Genomic DNA, 18,344 nt, shown 5'->3' on the forward strand with positions numbered 1-18,344 from the left:
GAAATAGAGGAAAGAACTAAGAGGCAAGAGACATTTATAGAGGTCTAAATACAGGCATATACATATTTATATGTTTGTACATACATATTGATAAGTATGTACATATTTATATGTTAAGTATTAAGGTAGAGATAGACGGGCCTCTACTCAAGTCCTCCCTGAATGCAAGAAGACTTTGTTCTAATAACCCAGCATTCCTGCTGCTCACCTTCCAGACATGATCACTGAAGACAAAATGGGTGCATAAGCAAATGTGGTGAAAAAAGATGATGGTGCCCAGCTATCAAAATATCTGGGGTCTTAAGCTTTGAAGATAAACAAGTGGCCATCTAACTGAGAAACAACAAAGCCCACATGGAAGAAGCACACCAGCCTGTGTGATCATGAGGTGTCGACGGGATGAGGTATCAGGCGTCAAAGACCGAGAACAAAAATCAATCTTATCAATGTGAATGAAGGGGAGGGTGGTATGGAGACCCAAAGCCCAACTGTAGACAACTGGACATCCCCTCACAGAAGGGTCGCAAGGAAGAGACGAGCCAGTCAGCGTGCATTATAGCACCTATGAAACATACAATTTTCCTCTTGTTCTTTAATGCTTCTTCTTTCCCCCTATCTTGACCCCAATTCTACCTTACTAATCCGGCTAGACCAGAGCATGTACATGGGTACATATAAGAGCTCACAACACAGGGAATGCAGGACAGATAAATCCCTCAGGACCAATAATGAAAGTAGTGATGCCAGGAGGATGGGGGGAAGGTGGAGGGAGAAAGGGGAAACTGATTTCAATGATTGACATATAACTTGCTCCACCCTGCCCCCCAGGGGGACGAACAACAGAAAACTGGGTGAAGGAAGACAGTGGTCGGTGTAAGACATGAAAAATAAATAATTTATAAATTAGCAAGGGTTCATGAGGGAGGGAGGGTGAGGAACGGAGGGGTAAAAATGAGGAGCTGATACCAAGGGCTCAAGTAGAAAAAAAAGGTGTGAAAATAATGATGGCAGCATACGTACAAATGTTCTTGGCACAATGTGTGGGTGGATGGATTGTGATAAGAGCTGCAAGAGACCCCAGTAAAATGATTTAAAATGAAAATGTTTTGGAGCTGATGATGGCAACATGTGTACAAATGTTCTGGATACAATTCATGTTATATGGATTGTTATAAGAGCTGTAAGAGCCCTCAATAAAATTATTTATTTAAAAAAACATTTGAAATAACAATTGTGACGTTTCTAAAGCCTTATATAAGACTTGTGTAACATGTCCCTAAAGACTTATAGATATCTCTAAGGACTTATATAAGCAATAGACGCATGAATGTACTTTAGGCTTGCAATTAACCAAAGCCCTATTCTTAGAGCAATTAGTACTCATGACATCACCCTCCTTGCTACTTGCCCTCCTTAGAAGATCACTGGAGTGGGGGTGCTGTAGCACAATGTAGTTAAGGAGCCAGCTTGGTGGCTAACTCTCAGAGAGTAGTGCCTGTCCTCACACTGTTCAAGAGGGGCCAGTTCACTGTCCCTCAGACCCGTTGGAGGGTCGGACTATATATTTTTTTGAAGAATGATGAACAAGTTCCTATGCACACTGCACATATCTTATTTTGAAGTAAAACAAATGGGGCAAAAACACCTGGCAGGCCAGATAAACGTCCTCAGTGGGCCGTAGTTTGGGGAAACCTGGCCGAGGGTCTTAAGACTTCTCTTCAAACAAGCAGCGATCTGAGAGAGCTGTCAACTAAGTCCACATAGAAGAAGCACACCACATTTATTTATTCCTTATGGTTGCTTTTGCTCTACAATGGAAGAACTGAGTAGTTATAATAGACACCATATGGCTGGTAAAACTTAAAGTATTTGCTCTCTGTAAATACCTTTAGACACACACACAGACACAGACACACATATACACAACACACAGTTGGCATTCTCTGACTTGTCTCCATGATCTGGTCCTCCTTATTCAATTCACAACCTCCATGAGTGAATATTGTATTGCTGAATTAAACAGATGAAGTGAGATTGTTTCCCAGGTTTATGGTGTCAGAATGAATCAGTGATTACATAAATTGAAACCAAAATATAAACTGAGAAAAAAAAGTGAGTTTAAGAGGAACTGCATTTATTTTCAAATACCATGAGTTTAAAATATTCTTGGAATGTAACTATCACTGTGTATTCAGATGTTGGATATGCAGTTTGAAATACAAACAAGAGTTCTGATCAGAAATACACATGTATAATTGGGAAGCATAACTATCATAAACCCCCCACATTGTGATTAAAAATAACATTGGTATATGAGGTCATTCAGGAGTCTATGCGAAGGGAAAGAAGAAGCAAGCCTAGACTGGAACACTGAGGAGTATTTACAAGGCAGGCTGAGGAACTGAAACTACCAATAGAGATCATAAAAACATGCATAGAGATTGAATTCAGAAAGGGAAGGAATGACCCATAGAAGTCAATAGGTTAGAGATTTCACAGAAGTTTGAAAAAAACCAGTCAACGCATCATTAGAAAATCAAAGACTGTCCCCTTAAAAAAAAAAAAAGCAGAAAGTCACTAAAATACGCCAATCTTTTCTACTTAAGAAGTTCAAAGTCTGGGAAGCAAAGTTCAAAGTTTAGTGTATTGAGGAAGTAATAAAATCCCCCACAGGCCCCAAGAACTTGTTCCAAGGGGAAGTGAGCCATAGGTTTCAGCAACTCAAGAATTCCTGTTTGAAAACTGTTTTCATTGAAGAATGGGGAATTTCAGCAATTGGCCTGCTATTGTGAGAGAAGTAGATTCCCCAAAATGAGCGAGGGGAGTAAGTGATGTCAACCAGTCTGAGAACAGGAGAAGAAAAAGAGCCCTGGTCAGGGCCTAGTTTTTGCGTGGTAGATGGAGAAGCTGGCGGCAGATCGATATATCATAGTTACATGTGGGACCACAGACACAGAAACCGGAACATGATTTGGACATGTGAATTTTTGAGAGTCAAAAGTTTACTAGATTGGTCCGGGGCCTTTAGATCAAGACAATCCAGGAATGACTTATGACTGCGCTCCATTGTTCCCATGTCAGAACCCATGGATGCAGCCACTGTGTCTTAGATGACCTTCCTGTTTTTTACTGCCCTTCAGCTTTCCCAGACAGAAGTTCCTTCTCCCGAGGCTGGCTGGCCTCTGGACAACATGTCCAGAGTATGTAAGACGAAGCTTTGTCATCCTCGCCTCTCAGGAGTACTTTGGCCTTGTTCCATTACAGATCAGTTTGCCCTTTCAGCAGTCTAGGGTACTTCCAATATTCTCCCTCCCCACCATAATTCAAGTGCATTGACTCCTCTATGGTCTTCTTCAGAGATGTCTCTCTCTCTGTCCCTCTTTCATAATCACTCACTCACTCACTCACTCACTCACTCACTCACTCACTCACTCATTCACTCATTCACTGTGACCCTTTAAAGCAGAGTAGAACTGCCCCTGTGGGTTTCTGAGACGGTAATTCTTCACTCAGTAGAAAGCCTAGTTTTTCTCCTGAAAAATGGCCGATCATTTTGAACTGTTGACCTGACCGTTAAAATTCTACTCTTGCTTTTGACTTTACTTTCCCTTTAGAGAGTAGGCAGTTCCAAAATTTATTTGGCTTCGGCCTCCTCCTTTTCAGGAAAAAGGTGTATAATTTCTAGGGAGGTGCTAAGCAATTTCTATTTCTTTTTCCTGCAGTCTAGAACAAAATGCACATATCTGCTTTTACAGTCCCCCTGGATGACTCCAGAGGCCCCTCAAGGCATGGGATCACCCACTTAGGGAAACACTGCTGCAGAGAATGAAGAAAGTATTAAATTATGTTCATTGCATTTCTGATTGCCAAGACTAGCTCTTTGAAAGTCCCAGTATGGGAATAAGGGTCAGCTGATGTGATTTTTACTAAACAGTTTGCCTTTTGGGGCCATCGTAACATATTTATGCTTCTGTTTGTAATAGCATAGCAGGATAGTCGGGTCACTATGAAGAATTACAGCCATGCTCAAGCAGAAAGCAAATGTTTTGAGACTGATGATGGCAACAGATGTACAAATGTGTTTGACACAATGGCTGTATATATTGATTGTGATGAGTTTATGAGCCCCCAGTAAAATGATTAAAAAAAATTGCATTACACTCTTAGAAACCCACAGGGGAAATCCTTCTATTCTGTAGAAATGCTATGAATCTGAGCCAACTCATTGGCAGTGACTTTGGTTTGATGGTAGTAAGTTTGGTCAATATTACTAATTTTTTGGTAAACTTTAACTATTATTAACAAATATAAAATTAAAGTCCCTGTATCTTTTCAAAAACTGTCTGATTACATCCTTAGAAATAATGTCCAAATGTAGATTTACTACACTATTCTTCATATTGTGTAAAAACTACTTTTTCATTTACTTACAGAAAGTTTATGTTCATTTACATTGGAGTTTATATTTAGTAAAATATAATAGGAGTACTAGTCCATCTGTGCTTCTGGAACCATGGAACATTATGAATCTTTTTGAATTTGTTTCTTTAAATATAATGATTATTAAACTATTTGTTAAAATTTGATTGTTTAATAATTTTAAGCTTATTAAAATAATTCTCACATATGCACTTCTTAAATATAATTTTTAATTAGATTAAACAGGTGAAAAGACATTAAAAGACACAAAATTTAGTAAAAGCACTTTACTTCTCATCCTTCCATGTAGCAGTGACACCCTCAACATTTTCTTATGTGCTTTACCAGAAATTCTCTATGGCACCTATGTCATAGGTGAGAGAAAAATGTGGCTGTCTACTCATAAGAAGTTACAACCCCAGAAACCCACAGGGCCAGTCTTACCCTCCTGTAGGGTCACATCAGTAAGAATCCACTGAAGGGCAGTACATTTGTTTTGGGGTGTTATATCACATATGCCATTACTAAATTGTTATTCTAATAATTAAATAGACATTTTAGTGATTATTAATGACTTGGAACTCTTTTCATGTGCTTCAAGTAAGTGTAGTGTGTGTAATGTATATTCATAGCAAGGTAGTCAAATTAACCCATATTTTTATTTGTACTTCTAGACTTAAAATCATGCTTACAAAGATCTTTCTTATCCAACATAATTTTATAAGAACATTTCTGGTCGTATTGTTGCTCTTCAAAACTTAGTCCATTTGCATTTGTTTTTTATATTTTATGAGCTGAGGCATATTATCTCATTATTTCCCTTTTGAAACCGAGGAAGTTAAAGTGGAGAAAGGTCTCCTGGGGTTATACATGTGATCAGTGACCAGGTCACTCTTCCTGTGATTCTGTGTACTTTCAGACACCTTATTAAATAAACACATAAAGATTGGCAGCAGGGTAAGGCATGGAAGGTTAGTACAAGAGGAGATAAAACAAACTTTAGATATTTTTATTCTCATTCCAGACACATGAAGACCTAGATTTGGATAAACAGAATTCTTGGCATCTTTTCCTTTATAAAAAAGCAATTTTCTGGATTATATTAATTTTCTAGACTTCCACATTTATAAAGTAGACTTTTTAAAGGTTAAAAATACGATTCACACTATCACGGTGTGTGTCAAAGAAATGTTTTAATTCAATGAAAAAACAAATAGGATGCTAAAGTTGATTTAAAAAGATACTATAAATTTAGGTTTCACAGGGCTTGCAAAACAGAATGTTGGAATGAAATTCCTGGGCTCAGTGGAAAATTGTTTAATTTCTATGTAATAGTACAATCATAACTTTGGGGGTTATGTTTTCTAGTCAGCAGGAATCATTTGCATGTCTTCTGTTCGAAACGCTAAGTTAATAAGTAACTGCAAGGTCTGGGTTCTAATCAATTGTACATAGCAAGTCAAACAGACACTCCCCTAGATAAGTGGATAATCTGAGGATCAGCCTGTTGAGATAGCGCTCTAGTGAAAGATCAATATCAAAAGAATATCCATGCAACCTTCACATTGTTTTGGATACTCTTTTTCAACATATTTAAAATCTAAAAGAAAATAGACTTTAAAAAATTAATTTGTAGAACAATAAATTATTTGTTATATTGACTGTACAGTTAGTTAACTATTATTCTGCTAAATAAAATAACACCCTCTACCTCAACCCAAATTATGCTAAATTATATATGCTAAACACATACACACACAATCTTGATTCAATTCCAACTTATTGGAAACTCACATGTTACACAGTAAAAGGACTCCAGAGTATTTTCTTGGTAGTAACTTACAAAGAAGCGGATCTCGCCAGCCTTCTTTCACTGAGCTGCTGTTTGTGTTTTAACTGGCAACCTTTTGTTTAAGTGTCAAATGCAACCCATTGGTGTCACCTAGAATCTTGCATAACATAACACAGACAGAGGTTGTACAGTTAGGAACCGGAAACACAGGGAATCCAGGGCAGATGATCCCTTCAGGACCAGTGCTGAGAGCTACAGTACCGGGAGGGTGGATGTGGAGCTGGGGTGGAAAGGGGGAAACGATTGCAAGGATTTACATATAACCTCCTCCAACAGAAAAGTGGGTGAAGGGATACATCAGACAGTATAAGATATGACAAAATAATAATAATTTTTAAATTATCAAGGGTTCATGAGGGAAGAGGGAATGGGGAGGGAGGGAGAAAATGAGGGCTCAAGTAGAAAGCAAATATTTTGAGAATGATGATGGCAACAAATGTGCTTGACAGAATGGATGGATGGATGGATTGTGATAAGAGTTGTATGAGCCCCCAATAAAAATGATTTTATAAAATGGGGGAAAGTATTAGAATTTAAACTCATCGGACAGTGAAGAATGTTAAGTAGATGATTTCGCATAAAATCAAATGCTTATATTTTTAAAAGAGAAAGCAAAATGAAGGAGAAATGTATTAAATGATGATGAGGTGGTAGATATGCATCAAGGAGATCGTGAAATATTTTGACTTTGTGTAAGGAAGGTTTTAAAAAGCAGAGTGATATGATTTGGTATTCATTTTAAGCAGACTCATTCTGACAGCCATGCAGAGAATGCTTTAGGGAAGGGCAAGAATGGAACAAAGGAAGCAAGGCAGGAGATTCCAGGTGAGATATAATAGCTAGTAGAACTAGAATGGGAATGGAAAATGTTAGGCAGGTAGGAGATGCATTTCTGTGGTAAGGCTGGGGGATTTGTAATCACTGGCAAAAGGTGAATATTACTGTGAGGATTAGGTGAAAAATGTACCAGGGTTACATGTACCAACATTACAGGGCTGGTACAAAGTAGCAATTACTGAGTGGTTATTATTTGAGTTATTGATCATTAACTCAAAAAGATAACAATAGAAAATAAAAGGAATTCAATTTAAAAAAATAATATTTTATAGTGCTTTTTGGTGAAAAATTTAAAGCTCAATTGTTTATGAAATATAGGTAAGTGTATGAAGACATTTTGCTAATGCATCTGACAATCTGAATTAAATCTGCATTTATATAATCATAAAAGATAAAACCTACTAGACCAATAAGCATGGTGAGAATGTCATTTAAAAATTATCACTAAAATATCTTTAGCCTCAGGAACTATTATATTACCTATTACACACTCCAATGGATAGAAAAGGTAAGAAAGTATCTAATTCATCCTAGGCAAGAATAACTCTTGAAATAATAACTATGATAATATAACACTAACCAATGAAAGTATTAACCACCACTGTTCATGAATGGAGTCCCTGGGTGGGCCAAATGGTTGATGTATTAGGCTGCTACCTAAAGGTTGGGGATTGAAGAGAACAACCAAAAGGTTGGGGGTCAGAAGAGAACAACTTTCCGGAAAAAAATTCACCCACTGAAAACCCGACTCTAGCACACACGAATAACCAGGAGTCAGCGTGGACTAGATGAGAGCTGGTTTTGTTTGTTCATTATTTATATTAGTAACAAAATGTGTAATTCTTTTAAAAACACCAAAAAAATTAATTCAATAATATATTAAAGACCTCACCTATCTGACAGTTTGCCCTGTCATGGTGGCTTTTGTGTTCTGTGATGTTGGAAGTTATGCCCAGGGCACATCAGATACCAGCAGGGCCACCCACAGTGAACCAGCCTCGGTGGAATTTCTAGACTAAGAAACAACTAGGAAGAAGGAATAGGTCCTGCACTTCTGATGAATTGACAAATAAAAATGTCAATAGTTCCAGGGAAATGGTGTCTGATAAGGCGCTGGAAGATTGGAAGGCCCTCAAAATACGACTGGGGGAGCGCTGCCTCCTCAAGGTCCTGGCTTGGGGGGTCCCTTTGGGATGGACTGTTATTTGGGCTCTTTATTTCCTTGTGGCACTAAACATAAAGTGAGAAAACGAAGCTGCAAACCTTCATTCATGATAAGTTGTAACTTGAGTTACGCATAGGTGGGCTAGAGGGTGCAGGGCTGGGTATTGACCTGCGGGAATGGGATGGGATGGGGTAGGGGGTCCGGGTGGAGGGAGGCGGCTGGGGCCTGGGGGTTCAAGCAGCACTGATTCTGGCCTCAGGCAGGACTCTGCAGGACGCTGCTCTGTGACCTGCACCTGGCCCATGGCGGGAAGATGGTGGAGTTCGAGGGCTGGAACTTGCCTGTGTGGTATCAGTACTGGTACTGGTACTGCTGCAGTAACGGCGCTGCTTGATCTTGGTCGGGTCTCAAGTGCTGCGGGTGGGAGCAGGGAGCCCACTGCCTGGGCCGCGGGCCAGCCAGCACCCTGGTTTAACAGGGGTGCGAGCCTCCACTTTGTTTCCTGGGTGCCTATGTCCCAGGGGAGTGTCTTCAGTGTCCTGAAACTGACTGAAGTTCTAGGGGGCAGGGGACGGGAGGGGGTACCGGATTCCAGGGCAGGCACCTCACCCTCACCAGCCTGCTGGAAAAGGATTTCAGGAGAGGGCTCAGTTCCGTTTTAACTCCCCACCTCCGTCCCTTCTCCCCTAGTGAGCACTACCTGGTGCTGGAGGCCTCAGCCACCTGCAGAACCCAGTTGGGCTTTTCAGCCAAGGGAAATTGCTATACTCCTAGGCCTCTGTTGGTTACTCCGCGGTACTATTCCTACGCCCTGCATTTTCATTCTTTTTGTAGACACTATCAGCTCACTCCCCATTGGTAGTCTCAAATTTCTTTCCAATCTTAAGATCCTGGGTCACAAAGCTCTAAGGTAGTTCATCATTTAAATTTCCTTGGACTTTCTTGACAGTTGCTGCTCTTATTCCCTTTCCCTTCCCGGTCGCTTCCCGCTTGGCTTTGTCCAATGTTCACCGTCCCTGAATCCAATAGTGCCACCAGCATCCCATACACATTTTATAATTGATCTGAGTTTTATTGACAGATTCTTATGAAATCTGACATCTCTTCATCTCTCGTTCTATTATGTAACAAGCATCGCCTCAAGACTCCTTTTTACATAACCAGAAATGCATAGAAAATATTAGAGTTTAGTTAATTTATCAAGGTAATGTCTAAATTCTTTCTAAGACATTATCAAGAAGGCTCATATATTATGTCAATTGATTTTCTACTTTTCCTTCTAAGAAACTTCAGTTTTGTTCCCATTAAGAGTTTTTAGTTTCTATTTGGCAGTTGTTATTAGGTACCACCACGTCGCTTCTGACACAGAGATACTGTCGACCACACAAGATAAAGCACTGATGGGTCCCATTCATCTTCTTGATCAGCGTTCTCAACCTGTGGGTTGTGACCCCTTTGGGGGTCAAGCGACCCTTTCACGGAGGGCGCCCAATTCATCACAGTAGCAAAATTACAGTGATGAAGTAGCAATGAAAATAATTTTATGTTTTGTGGTCACCACCACATGAGAAAGTGCATGAAAGGGGCACGGCATGAGGAAGGTTGAGAACCCCTGTTCTTGATGGCCCTCTTCGTTTACTTCTTGCTTGTCTGACAGGAGAGGGTATATGCATTTATTTTTTTCCTTCCTAGCTGTTTCATTATTAGAAAGAATAATATCCTCCAATCGTGCCTTAATTATTTGAACCAGTCCTTCTCTTAAAAAGTCCAGTGAGACTTTTAAAAATGTTCCTTTCCATTGTTACTGTACTTAATTTACTATCACCCCTTCTCAGGTTTTCTCAAATGAATGACAGGCAATTCTTCAAGTGTACACCCTTATCTCTCACCTGGACCCCGGGTAATCTCCTACGCTGTCATCTCTTCATCCTATGGTTTTCAAGTTCTGAGGTCAATCAGAGGCAGAGATGAAATGTTTTTGTCAGCAACTGTCACAGGTTGCTCATGGACTAGGAGGGGTTTGGTTACCAACATCACCATGAACATTTTGGCAGGAAATCTTGGGTGTCTTAGTTTGAACAGGTGCTTAAATTCTGACGTAAAGTAATTCTTCTGGGGTCTGGCATCAGTAGATATTTTTAAAGGTCCTTTTGAATGAGAATTGACTCAATGACAGTTTTTTTTTGTTGTTTTGTTTTTGTCTTGGAAGCATTGTGGTTTACAAAATGAGCGTCTAACCGCAAGATCAGTGATTAAAACCACCAGTTAGCTACTCAGTAGGAGACAGTCAAGGCCATTTGCTCCCCTAAAGATTTAAAGTATTGAAAACTCCAAAAGACAGCTTGACACTGTCCTATGGGGTCATCAGGAGTCCAAATCAACCCCATTCTAGAGGGGTTGGCTTTTTAAATTTTCTTCTTCAATGTGACTTTAATGTGTAGTTTAAGAGCACTTCTCTAATTCACTGGACACTTAATTTCTGCTAGAACAATACTCAAATGCCACTTCTATTTTATAATTTCCCAGATGTGCAATTGCAAAACCCCGAACTTAATATTCAGGGTCTCTCAGTTCTGCTCCTCTCTGGTCACCTACTCTAATTGACTGGACCTCTCTTTATCTTCCAAGCTTCTTTCCTTGTCTTCTGTACATCGAAACAGAAGCTCTCTACAAACAGCCACTGCCCACCCCCAACACATCAAACATGATAGGACCAAAGATTGTGTGTGTGATTCTGTGTGAGAGAGAAAGAGAAAGTGAAAAAGAGAGAGAGGTTTATGAATGCAAGTCTCAGAGATAGTCTATACATTTTTCCACTCTAATTTTTTGGGCTGTTTGGGAGTATATAAAAGTTTGAAACTTTTATAAGCAGTCCTCATTCAGAAGTCAAGCTGGTCTAACCTTATTGCTTATTGCTTATTGATTGCTGGTCTAACCTTTCTTCAGAGATATTTCTAGTAATTATTAATAGCATCCCGAAAGTGTCTCTGGCCAACTGGCAAGAAGTCTTCTCAACACTCAGGCATTTGTAGTTCAAAACGCAAAGTGTGACTGGGCCTTGAAACAGAGAGTTGTTCTTTGCCTGCCAGTCAAGTGACTATTTGCTAACCCTTTTTTATGAATTGAATTGTACTCCTCCAAAATATGTATCCTAAATCCTTCCCTCTGCACATCAGTTTATAATCCTATTTGAGAATATACTGTCTTTGTTCTGTTAATGAGCCCATTAGACTAGATTGTGTGATAGTCAGGGTTTATGTTAACTTGTCCCTGGGTGAAGTTAGTGGTGGAATCTAACCTCTCAATCAAGTCACAGAGCGATGCTGCCTTCTTGGGGATATGGCTGTTTTCTAGGTGACACTGAGGATAATTGCTCCACTTCTTTTGTTCCTCTTCATCTTCCTGCTTGCCGGGATCCAGCACCCAGCTCAGGTAGTGGCCTGCCACCTTTGGGAACTGTACTGACTGACCTGTGATAATCCCACCCACCTGAAAGTTCACCTTCCTGCTTCACTGCCAAGCAGCTGCATGACCCTGGAAGGGGCTCCAGCTAGCATTTGTCTCATGGACTTGAGTTGGACTGGACTGCTTCCTCTTCCTTGAGATAAAGTTATTTCTTATACATATATGAGTATACCTGTACTATTTTCCCCTCTAGAAAGCACAGTCTAACACAATTTGGTACTAGAAAGTAGGGTCTAGGGAAAACATACAGATCAGGTCAAGTTGAATTCTCAATCTCTTTCTGCAGCCAGAGGACATCAGATCTGGCCTCCATGGATGTTCATCAGTTAGTATGTGGAATGGGATGGGAGCATGGAGCTTTAGGAATGCCCAGGGGGAGGGGCCTAGGAAGTGCAACTACTGATACAAGCTTGGTTTCAAGTTCAGCTAAAGGGAGAAAACCCACTTTTGAAATTCCCCTGGAAAAGGTCATGCTGTTAAAACAAAATGACTAATAAAAGGCCAGATCTGCTGGATATACCTCTTATAGGCCTAAAGCCATGTGTACATGAATGGAGAAGTCTAGCGCCGATAACAGTGGACCTGGGTTTTAAAGGATTATGTTTAGGAGTGTTTGTTTAGTTAGCTGTACTAGGATTATATTAATTTCTCCTCCTCAGTATTATAGATCTACATGTGTGATAGAAAAGAAAATTGGGCATTATGATTAGAGCGAGTTTAAAAGCTTACAACTGTCCGCCTTTACAATTAGATTTGCTCAAAGGGTAGTAAGAAATTCCCCAGAAGAAATAGATTTTTGCTTCAAGCCTCTGTAGAGTAAGGGGCTTAGATGGAAATTAACCCCAACCAGGGTCTTGAGCATCTGTGCATTTGAGAAACATGTAGACCACCCTAGAACTTCTGAAGGACAGCCCTGCAGAAAAGAGGGGGAAAATGGTGACTGATTTAGCTTTTGAACTTAAATGAATACAAGCTGTTTCTCGTTCATATGCCTAGACTGGGAAAGTGTGGGTTCATCAGAAATCATCCCTTTCAAGGACCAAAAGGTAAAAGGAGTGTGAGAGGAAACCTTGTATGCTTGGTAGGTGACCACCTGGAGGTAACTGTTGAGTTATTTATTAGACCTATAAGAGTGTGTACCTGGTTTTGCTTCTCTAGAGAAGTCATCTAATACAGGCTGTATTTTAAGTAAAACTTTAAAAAAGATATTAAACAAGCAAAGGCTAGAACCAGAGTTGGGAAATGAGCTGTCACGCAATGGGAAGACTAACCAGGAGTAGAAGCTCAGAGATAGAACCTTTCTCCACAGAGTCTACAGAGAAAGAAAGCCTTCTTCCAGAGTCAGCACCCTGAATTTGGACCGCTGTTCTCCTAAACTCTTGAGAAAAAAATTTCTGTTTGTTAAAGTCATGCATTCGTGGTGTTTCTGCACGAGATAGCTTAGAAACCTAATGTGTAGCAACATTGTGGCCTGGTGAGGCTGATCACTGAGCATCTCCTTATCTATGCAGCATCCTGAGTTGATGAAAGCATTTCCTCCCCACCTCTTCCAAGAATTAGAGTTGTTTGCAAGCAAATGTCATAGCAGAGAAAGGAAATGAAAACTGAAACAATAGACTTCATGTGATACATGGGAAATTATGACCATGGTGAAATTGAATCAGCTAGCCAAGGATGTTGTATTAAAGCTAACAATAGAAATTTCATCCAAGGATCTACATGAAACCATCTGGTATGCTCCATCTTCTCAGTATTTCCAAAGCACTTAAGCTTATGGTTTCTTATTTGGTTCCCCTTTTCTTCCTTAAGAATAAATATCAAAGATGGGAAAACTACAATTGGAGCCCTACCCTTTTTTACTGACTTTTAAAATTCTATTATTCCTCAGTGTGGTATGCATATGTAATCTTACTAAAATCATATTTTTCATTTGCATCCCTCTAATAGTACTAAAACAATAGGGTAGAGAGTTATTACTTGGATGAGGCCGGCGGCAGTTTACAACAAGAGGGACATTGACTAAAAAAGGTGGGAGCAGAAAAAGATATTGGGAGGAGTACAAGAGGTAAATACAAAAGAGGTAAATACTTTTGTATATACATTACTGCTGTTAATAGATTCAAGGTTTGGACATGCAGGTGATATACAAGGAAGAGTAGGAATAGAGGTAGATGGAGGGAAAGATAGATAGATAGATAGATAGATAGATAGATAGATAGATAGATAGATAGGCATATATATATATATATATATATATATATATATATATATATATATATATATATATATATATATATATATATATATATATATATAGAGAGAGAGAGAGAGAGAGAGAGAGAGAGAGAGAGAGAGATCTTTGAAAGAAGTTTGTGCATGGGTATTTACCTTTGTTTTACGAATACGCATGAATGTGATGGAGCACAAAGGGAGAAAGTTATGAACATTTCTTAGACATAAATCAAGATCTGGGGAGAATGAGTCCTTGGGCATCAAGTTCAGAACCAGAGTCACCGTAGACATCAAGGTCAGCTGCTATAGCACAATGCTCTACTTTCTCATTTGATGAGTAGTAGCTGGAGTACCAGGTCTCCCTTGTCTGGAGAAAAGAAGAGTGGTAGAAAGCAAAGACGGATAAAAACAATGAGTTCAATGGACTAATGGATTATATGAACAATGGTTTTCATGACCCTGAGGCCAGAAAGAACTAGATGGTGCCAGACTCTCATTACCAACTACTCTTAAAGGGATCACAAGAGGAAAGAATGTTGAATGAAACTCAAAATCTTAAAGCAAATCAAGCTGATTGATCAGCTAGAAAAGGGTGCTACCCTAAGATTATGTCACTTGGTCACTTTTTAGTTCTGCTATTGGATTCACCCATGGAACTCAGTTTTCAGCCAAACAGTAAATAGCTCTATAAAACTAATAGCACTGGTGACATAGGAACATCTTCAACTATCCAACCATTTTAGGCAAAGGAGTAGCATTTATCCAAGGACAACATTCAGAAAGTGTGATGATTAGATTTTTGTCTTAACGTGGCAGGGTCATAATTTTCCGTGGTCTTGTGATGAGTTTCTATGATGGAATCTGCTGTGGGAAAGAAGGCAGCTGTAAGGGGACAGGGAGGCTCTAGGCTCCTTACTCAGGTCACAGCCCTGAGACACTTGGAAGGAAGTTGCTTGGGAAATATGGTGTACTCCTGTTGAAGCAGACTCTATGGGAAGGCTTTTTCTCTCTCCTTGCTTGTCTGATTCTGTGTCTATCTCGTCAACCTCCAGTTCTTTGGACTTCATCGAATAGTCTAATAGATTGTCTTCCCACCCCGGGAGCTGTGAGCAGTCTGCCATATTGCCTGCCAATGTTGGATCTGTTCTACTAGACAACCATGTAATTGACTGTTGACTTTGCACTCATTTTCTTCTGCCTCCACCAGCCTATAGCCTACTTGCTTCTGGACGCATCTTCCTACATCCTGGTTTACCAGCTCTGGCAGCCATACGAGTCAATAAACACCTTCACTTAACATCTTATCCATAGACTCCACACTGGAGTTGCCTGCAAGTCACTTTCTTGATATTAATGTATTTCCTTATCTACAAAAATAAACATCTTTGGTTTGACTTCCATAGAGAACCCAGTGTACCACAGTAGGGTTAGAAGAAAAGAGGGAAGGAAGACAGAAAACAGGGAGAAGTTGGATGGCTGGTATTGCATTGAGGGGATTTATGTGGAAAAGATGGCACCGATTGTGTAGGAATTGCTGATGGTATGCTCAGGAAACCTTTACCTAATTCACAGTAAACTAGTGAAAAAGAAGAGGAGAAAAAAAGTTTAGTTGATCAGAGCACATTGAATTCCACATTAATTTTTTAATCATAGTTAGATGGCAAATTATACCGATGGGGAAAAATAGTTGTTTCTAGTAAGTTAATGAAAAGCCTCCAAATATTGAATCCTTAAATGTTTAACTTAGTGTTCTTGGCTCTTATTTATAAAGCCGTAACAATAAAAGATTTCAAGATGCCTGCATTCTAGCTCTGCTCTTGCCAATGATGGATTTCGGGCAGGTAAATTCTTTAGATGTCCCTCATCATGCCCAGGAGTTGGCACATTTTTTAGCCAGAGAGCCAATCCTCCCTCACAACAACTTAAAAATTATTTGCAAGTCATAAATATATTTTGCTCAAATTAAATCACCATTACCTGAAAAATATCCTTTCATTTTTTTTTCAATTTTACTTCTGAGCCACATGTACATGCCGAAAGAGCTGTATGTGGCTCACAAGCCACAGTGTGCTGACTCCTGATATAGCCCAAGTATTAAAGGAAGAGGTTGGAATCAGATAGTTTCTAAGGACTCTTACTGTTTTACCATCTTTTAAAATCAACAACTTGATATTTTTATTGTGTCTTTCTTCATAAAAATAACAAAACAAAACCAAGCCAAATCTACTGCCTCAAGTTGATTGATCCCTATAGTGACCCTATATAGGTTTTCTGAGACAATAACTCTTTCTGATAGCAGACAGGATCCTCTTTGTCTAAAGGAGCAGCTGGTGGACTGGACACACTAACTTTGTGCTTTAAAAACAACCTTTAAGCCATTGTGCCGCCAGGGCTCATTTAAGCAACATGGGGATTTAAAAGATAACATAATATAAACGATCATCTGAAGGCAGCATATTGTGATCAGATTAAAAGTTTTTCTTACCAGAGGATTTGGTAGGAGAAAGCCATAATCTTCAGATATGTGAAATCTTTCTAAAGCCAATGTCAAGGTGGTCTCCAACTTATGCTTTTGAGCCTCCATTGTTTCCTTTGAATTATCCACAGTAAAGCTGCACTGAAGAGGCAACTGCTTTAAATACGAGTTTATAAAAAAAAACAGTATCCTAGAACCGACGCAGAACTTTGCCCTCAGATGGAATTCCAGATTGTTCCTGTACTTTCTCTGGCACAAGGTTGAGCAAACAATTAAAGATTGCTGCTTAAAACAAACAAGTAAACAAGACCACCTCAGGGAAACTGATTGCATAACCCACATGCAATATTGTTCCACATTGGAGAAAGGGAAAATGGACTGGATTGTCAGTCATGATTGATCCAAAACATACTTACAAGAATCTGGCTCATGGTGAGATTTCACAAGTGAGTCTTTATTCCCAAGAAGTAACCTATGACAGCCAGAAGTTAGCACTAGAGAGTTATTGCAGACAGGCACTGAGAAGGGTGGGTAGAATGACTCTAAATGAATGTTGAAACCTCAGTGGGGTTCTATTTGTAGTTTGCAAAATATATATTTAAAATATTAATGCTTTAATTACTTTTTACAGTTACCATCACAGTAAAGGGAGATCTTGGATTTTTAATTTTATTTTAAATAATGGGGCAGTATGGTACTAACAAGCTTTAAAATATTCTGAACAGAAAATTTAATTCAAGCAACTTTATGGGTCAACCATTAAGATTTCCCCTTCCTTTGAAGTAGATATTACTACCTTAACTTTGCACCCGAGTAAACTGAGGTACCAACATATGAATAAACTTGCCCGGTATCACTCTACTAATTATCAAGAAAACCAAGACTAGAACTAAAGTGTCTTGAAATACAAGCCATTCCTCTGTTCACTAGATAACTAGGCTGACCATACCCCCAAGATTTGCGTTCACCTCCATGTGCATCCCAGCATGATTAATGCCCAGCCGGCTGTCAATCTGACCGATCTGTACTTGAAATTTTTGGACATAATGTTGTTAGCAGATGTATTTTAAAAATAATTGAACCAATATACACATTCTTCTTGCCCCTCTTAATCTGAGGTAAAAAGCATGAATAGTAATAGTACAGGATTAAACATTTCCTAGGGAGTTTATATCTTTAAGGACTGGGTACCTAAAATCGCCTGTGGACTTAAGGGCTCATTAAGAGTCACATAAAGGCTATACTCAGCCATCCACATCCTTCCCGTCTGTTATCCAACCAGGCTTGAAGTTCAATTTCTTACACTTCCTAAGAGCAATCTTCCAAACTCTGTGGGTTTAATGACCTTCCTATGCTTCTCTTCCTTCTATCTGAGATGAAAAGATGACTAGGGGATTTTGTTTTTTTATGTCAGGTATACTATTTTTTATCCCTCGTGTTGGGAACATTCAGGAATTTATTGCAGTAAATTATAAAACCAGAGAATCTTGAAGTACGTGTACTCTAATTGGAAATAACATTATATAATAAATAAGCTCGTTTGATTCATACTTAAGCTAGCCTCGATTGAACATAGGAGGTACCTTGGATTTTATAGGAATTAAGTGATATAGCAAATGCCATCCTGGGAGGTGGCATCAGAAATGAAGCAGAAGGCCCAGTGGCTGCCTTTCAATGCAAGACTTCACCACCATTGACCTGAGCTCATTCTTCCTGCATGTAAATCTTGGCTCAACCATCTGGTAGCTATACGGCAATGGATAGGTGATTTGAATTCAGAATTAGTGTTCCACATATGCCAGAAATACAAGTATTGATTCCAGAGAAAGTTTATGATGAATAAATACCAAACCAGAAGTGAACCATCTACAATACAAAAAAATAACATAAAGGTTATT

General features: G+C 39.2%; 1 protein-coding gene across 1 annotated transcript in view; it reads right to left on the reverse strand.

Moving 5' to 3' along the window:
* The window catches only part of IDO2 (indoleamine 2,3-dioxygenase 2), a 72,086-nt gene extending 55,532 nt beyond the window's left edge, over positions 1-16,554 (reverse strand). Inside the window, exon 1 of the mRNA XM_075555746.1 lies at positions 16,456-16,554. Within this exon, the coding sequence (XP_075411861.1) occupies positions 16,456-16,554 (99 nt within the window). The remainder of the gene's footprint in view (positions 1-16,455) is intronic.
* Positions 16,555-18,344: the final 1,790 nt, after the last annotated feature.

Source organism: Tenrec ecaudatus, chromosome 8, assembly GCF_050624435.1.
Source record: "Tenrec ecaudatus isolate mTenEca1 chromosome 8, mTenEca1.hap1, whole genome shotgun sequence".
NCBI lineage: Eukaryota > Metazoa > Chordata > Mammalia > Afrosoricida > Tenrecidae > Tenrec > Tenrec ecaudatus.